At 40.9% G+C, this 6,000-nt stretch overlaps 1 protein-coding gene across 1 annotated transcript in view; it reads left to right on the top strand.

The window, feature by feature from the left end:
• The first annotated feature begins 291 nt into the window (after nt 1–291).
• col5a2a (collagen, type V, alpha 2a) overlaps nt 292–6,000 on the top strand; it is a 42,095-nt gene continuing 36,386 nt past the window's right edge. The window contains exon 1 of the mRNA XM_080038159.1: nt 292–539. Within this exon, the coding sequence (XP_079894285.1) occupies nt 455–539 (85 nt within the window). The 5' untranslated portion in view covers nt 292–454. The remainder of the gene's footprint in view (nt 540–6,000) is intronic.

The raw sequence follows: 6,000 nt of genomic DNA, 5'->3' as shown, positions 1-6,000 counted from the left end.
CTTGCCTAGTAACCACAAGCAAAGATCTTTTACACCTCCAAACAAGCACAGTCATTTTTCCTCATCCGATCCCTGGCATCTTTTGCTAAGAGTAATTGTTAAGGCGATTCATTCGGAGATAATTAGACAGACATGAAGAATCGCTGGAAAGTATGAGGACTTGTGAACATGGGTGTAGTTCTCCCACAGCCACAAAAGCCTGTGAGAGGATGGTTATGGGAGAGGGCTGACAAAAGGGGGAGGAAAATTAGGCTGGCCAGCATTCTTCTCATTTAAAGCTGTAACTACACAAAAAAAGCACTCACGCAGTCTGGGCTGGGTCTGCTTGCTGCTTACAAGGAGGAGTAAACTCTTGTATTCATGGTGGTGCAGTGATAACTTTTTTTTTCTTTTTCATCCTTTTTTCCCCTCCCTTGCTTTACGCACAAGGACAGCTCATGTCTTTCTTATAGACATGATGGGAACTGTGCATTTAAGGATTTTTCTTTTGGTCTCCGTGGCCCAGGTTTTGATTGTTACATGTCAAGATGCAGATAGTGGTAAGTGAACCCCTCTGCTGTTTATTTGAACGTCTAATTGCTGTTGGGTATTATGTGTGAAAGAGGCTGGATGGGTTGTTCTTTCAACTGACTAGACCTTAGCGTATGTACAAGCAGTTGGCTTATAGTTGTACAAGTTTCAGAATTTTTCCAATTGTTCAATCAATTGTTCTAAGAAACTCCTTAAAGCACAAGTCATTTTTAGATAAGTCCGATTTGTCAGACAATGTCCTTGTGCGTGACATCTTCATTGTGTTATGCTGCCTTGTTAAAGTTTGCAGTTGTCTGTTGGACAGCAGCTGAAAAAGTACTTACTGCATGAAACATGTAAGTTGAAACTCTAGTTGGGCTGATTGAAGCAAACCTCACGTGGTTATTGGAGACTCTGTCTCGCTTCGAACAGATTTAAAAGAGATGAGTATAACTTTTTGTGTGGATTATCTGCAACTGGCAAACTAGCCCTGTATGTCAGGAAACAGTGCTGTGGCCATCTGTCAGTGATTGCGAGTGATGTCACCCTCAGGCCCTGGAAATGTGTAGAGGAGGGGGAAAATGAGCCCCCTTTTTTTGCGGTTTTGCATTACTCCTGCACTGCTCCAACACTTTGGAAACAGTCACTAATCGTTACCACGGCCATTTTCTTTCCCCCTTTCGGACACAGTTGTACATCTGCAAAAATAATTTCAGCACCAGGGGCTCACGCGCCTCTGAGGGAACACAGACTTGCACGTTAATGCAGAGCAGATGTGAGGAGACATGAGAAATGAGAGATGCTGTTGGATTCTGTGAGTCACTGTGGGGCTGCTGATGTCTTCAGCTGGCAGAAGCCAAGACCTGGAACACCTGAGTGATCTTGTTTTACTTGAACTGCACTCCCCCCCCCCCTTTTTTTAAACTGCAGTCTGGATGGTTTGATCTCTCGTGTCATCACAGGAACTGTGTTGTTTCTACGTATGATGTCATAGGCCCGGAAAGATCACTTGATGGGGCCCTGATGGAGTGTGGAGTTAAGCAGTCCAGTGCAGCGCACACAGTGTTGCTTTATTTTTTTTAAAGCTGTTGTTTCTTCTGGATAATTTTAAGTTTTTCTTTCAATATATATTTAACTAAAATGAGTTGGCTTGAACTTTTGAAGTTCAGTTTCACATAAAACAGACACATTTGTGTGGTAGAATGGCACCAGATAGAGCACCACCTTGTGGTGAATTCAGGACATGCAGGGCCCTAAACACATCTCAGTGTATTTGTGCTGATTCTGGCATGTGACAAAAACATTGTTAAATTCAGTCTCAGTGATTTAAATGGACATGGATCAAGATTTAAAAGAGACACTATACCTGGCCATCAAATATTATACAATATAACATTACCAAGCTTTATAGCTTCCAGCTATGCTGTTCTGACACGACCACTTTTTAGAACCAGACACAAACGTGACCATAACGAGGACTTCCTGGTTTCTTCCCAGTATGTATTTGATTCTAAAGTGACATTTAAAAACATATAAAGTGCATCATAAGGCGATGAATAAACAAGTCCCAAAAATTCACACAAGAACGTCAAGTGATGTTGTAAAGTGTATCTTTTGACTTGCTCGACCAGTGTTTGAGCTAAGCTAATCTGAATGAGCAACCATTGCAAGTTTCTATATTTAAAAAAATGCACGCACAGTTACAGGAATGCTTTATGTCGCCTTTTGTTGAGCCAGAGAGAAAGGCAACAAGCAAAACAATTGAAATGTTGAACTATTCCTTTAATCAGTTCAGAAGTTCGAAGCTGTCTGTATTTGTCCTTTGAAACAGCACTGTGGTCTTGCAGGCCTCTTTCCATGGAGTAGTGGTGGGTGAGACCAATGCATTTCGACCAAATAAAACAGTGGAAAGTTCATGGTTTTGTAGACCAAGGGAAAATGTGGCTCACTAGCTCTTTGAGACAATGTACTTGTGTGTGAAGAGGTGTCAAGGCTGGTTCCACACGGTGACCAATTTGGAATGTTTTTTGAGTGAATTTCGCTATTGGTTTAGCTAGTAGGCTTATATCAAAGGATATATGCCAACCAACAATAAGGGGCTGAAGGAACATCAAAAGACAAACTCAACTTTGCTACACATCGAAATGAGCCTCTCAATCATCCTCACAAATATAATTACCAGTATAACTCTATTTAAGTGGGACTTTTATGTGGAAAATCGCAGCCTTAAATTGAGTGCGGTTGAATGTTGATGAAACTGCGTAATTGCAAGCAGAACCATTCTCTCAGTAAACTATCAAAATGATCTCTTAAGTCTGTTCTGAAATATAAAAATAAGTTAACAAAGGTTTATTGTAAAGATTTCTGCATGGGAAGCCAGAATGGAATTTACAATATCAAATGTAGTGCTTTGAAAACTGCTCACATGTTTAAAGCAAATGTGGAAAATGTTGGTCTGCACAGTTCTGCATCTCCAGATGAAATGTAATATGGCTGCACATGTGTGGAAGGTTTGCTCGCAAAAGAACATAAGTTGGCAAACGAGATCAAGGAGCAGACTAAGCTCACAATTGCAAATGGTGACGCCAGTATAGATTACCGGGATAACAATATGGGACAACCCTCATTCTAAATCTTTGGCCTGCATTGGAAAATGAAGAAAAGTTCAAATAATATTTGGAGTAAGGTTTGGGGATGTGAACATGGAAAAAAAGGGATTCAAAACAGCAAAGGATCAGCGACCGGACTCCAATAACAAAGACCAGAAGTCTGTGCCTATACATTTAGCCTTAGATGCCTCTGCATGGGTGTGTGTGTGTGTGTGTGTGTGTGTGTGTGTGTGTGTGTGTGTTTGAGTTGGCACACTACTCCTCCCAGACGCTGACATAGCTGTAAAACATCTTCAAAGATGCCACTTAGCCGCCTAGCATCAAAGAGACTAAACACTGGATTAATTAAGTTTGTTAGCAGAGTAACATTTTGTCTCATCATCTCCCGATTGCTCATATTTGTCACAGTAAGAAAATAATGTCCTCCTCTCTGAGAGAAAGGCAGAGAGCAGAAACGCAAAAACCTGGTATTCCAAATCAACAAAGCCTACATGAGGTCATTTCTGATTCCCAAATTGGTTCCAGTTGTTGTTGCCACATCACTGACATCGCAACAAATGGGCTTTTTTCTACCAAGGACTGTAACTTCGAAACATGTGAATTCAACCAGGTCCACAGACGGCTTAGATTAGAAACACATGCTGCATTTTTGAGCTATGACTTGATTACACGCCTCTTTTCTTCCAGAGCTAATGGGCTCGCCCTCACCAGATTGTGTATTTGTCCTGAGTTACACATTCGAGGAGGAATACAACGTTTTATCAGCCGTCTGAGTGTGGCTTTGAACCTGGGATGACTTGGTGGCACAGACGATGGAACTGATAGTTTATATGTTGCTTGTGCCTGCGAGGACTGACTCCATGGGAACCACTTATAAACCAAATTATTGCAGTCAGCAAATGGAGGCTTGGGGTGAGGGGGGGATGACTTCCAGATGTTAAAATAGTCGCTTTGGCTGGATTTGGAAAATATAAAAAAGCAGATAGTTGGAAAGGGGGAAGGACGTGAAACAGCCAATGTAAAATATCACGTGTCAATACTGCACGAGAATGGATAGACAAAGGACTTACTGGCTATAGTGCTTTGCCCTCTCCTCTGTCTTTATGCTGAACACCTCCACAGGTTCAAGTTAAAGGAACTATTTGCTCAGAAGCCATGCAATTAAGCCTACCCCTGACAGGTTTCCTGCTCCTTGATTGGCACTTACTCACCGATCCTCCCTGTGATCCTCTCAGCCTGTCCATGTGGGAGGATGAATGCAAACACTGGCTGGGTTCCCATGGTGCTATAATTGTCCTAATTTCATCCTAAACTAGGGATGTGCCAGAACCACTACTCTGGAGAACCCTTGTAGTTGTCAAAATCACTTAATGTCAAAATGCACAGCCTAGATTCTGTAAACGGGTATGAAAACAAGTGGTATGTAAACAAAGGGGGCCCACTAGCTAGCAACATGTCTGTGCTTTGTATGAACACTGGAATTTTTTTCATTGCACACACTGTATGAACAGGTAGCGAATCGTGAAGAGATATTCACAGATGTTGACATCATGCATTCTCTAGAATCGCCGACTATACATTTATTGTTATTATTTCATGTTTCTGAAATTAAAAAAAAATAACATCATCTTTTACTTTTATATAACTGTATTAGGACTGAGAAGTCTGTATAACAACCTTGAGGTGTGAAGTTTGACAGATGTGGTCATGTAGGAGTCAGGAAGGGTCTCACGAAAGATCCCATCCTGTTGCATTATGGGGAATGTAGGATGCAGCGTTTCTGTAGCCTAACTCATACTAAGGACAAACAGGATATCTCAGCCTCTGCTACTTCAATTTTAAACATTCTTTTTTTATGTGACTCCTGTGGGCCCACATAACCTTATGGATGTGCTATACTCAACAGCTGGACTACCCCTTTAAATGCTTCTTAAAAGTCATATTGTAAGATTGATGATAGTTGATTCTTAGTTGTTAGCTATTTTAGCCAGTCATTATCCTTCAAAACATTTATAAAGTAGGGGAGAACGGGGTAAGTAGGCACACTTTTTACTCTAGTGAGAATTGCTCATCACCAAAACATCTGTCAATAGCCATTCCTACATTAAATTGAAGCTTAAGGTGTTGGCTAGAAATGTGTGTCTCTCTTTTTTTCCAACTTATTGTAATGAAGAAGTAATTTACCATCAAAGACACTCTGACACATTGTGACAACCAACCCCATCAAGGGGTTGTTTGTCACAATGTTATCTTAATGGGAAAAATCTTAAAAAGAAGGCAAGGAGGCAGAACCAAATTTGAATGTTTAATTGCATTGTCAAGTTGACAAATAGGCCTACATAACTTACTGTAGCCTTGGCAGCTGGTCTAGTTTGGGATGCACTGGGTTGTTTTGATTTTGTTGCCTTTTTTTCTTTTGCTTGCTAGCTGCCTTTTCCTGCTCAATTCTTTCCTTCTCTGGGGTGTCAGTGAGGATACAGCTTGACAATTTCTTTCGTTATTGGGTTCCTTTTCTGGCTGCAGCCTTGAGATAACGTGACAACCAACCCCCCAAAAAATTTGACGACCAACCCCAACTTGAATTTCTTGCTAGCATCAAGGCCAACAACCATCTGACAACTAATTAGCTTGCTAACCACAATCTAAACTATAGTTTAATCTTCACACTTTCTGAGGGTAACAAGTGTTTTGTTATAAACCCATTGTGTAAAAGCCTAGAAGAAAAATACTGAGAAGCAAAATATTTTGAATTGGACATGAAAAACACAAAACATCCTCTCACCTGAAATGCAGCTGTCTTCCTCCAAGGAAGTCTAAGTATGTGACCTCTGATCCCAATTCTGGACCTTTTTTATATCAACATTTCAGAGCAAGCGCGCTC

This window comes from Ammodytes marinus (assembly GCF_949987685.1).
Source record: "Ammodytes marinus genome assembly, chromosome: 12".
Classification (NCBI taxonomy): domain Eukaryota; kingdom Metazoa; phylum Chordata; class Actinopteri; order Uranoscopiformes; family Ammodytidae; genus Ammodytes; species Ammodytes marinus.
This window is presented reverse-complemented; position numbering and strand designations above follow the sequence as displayed.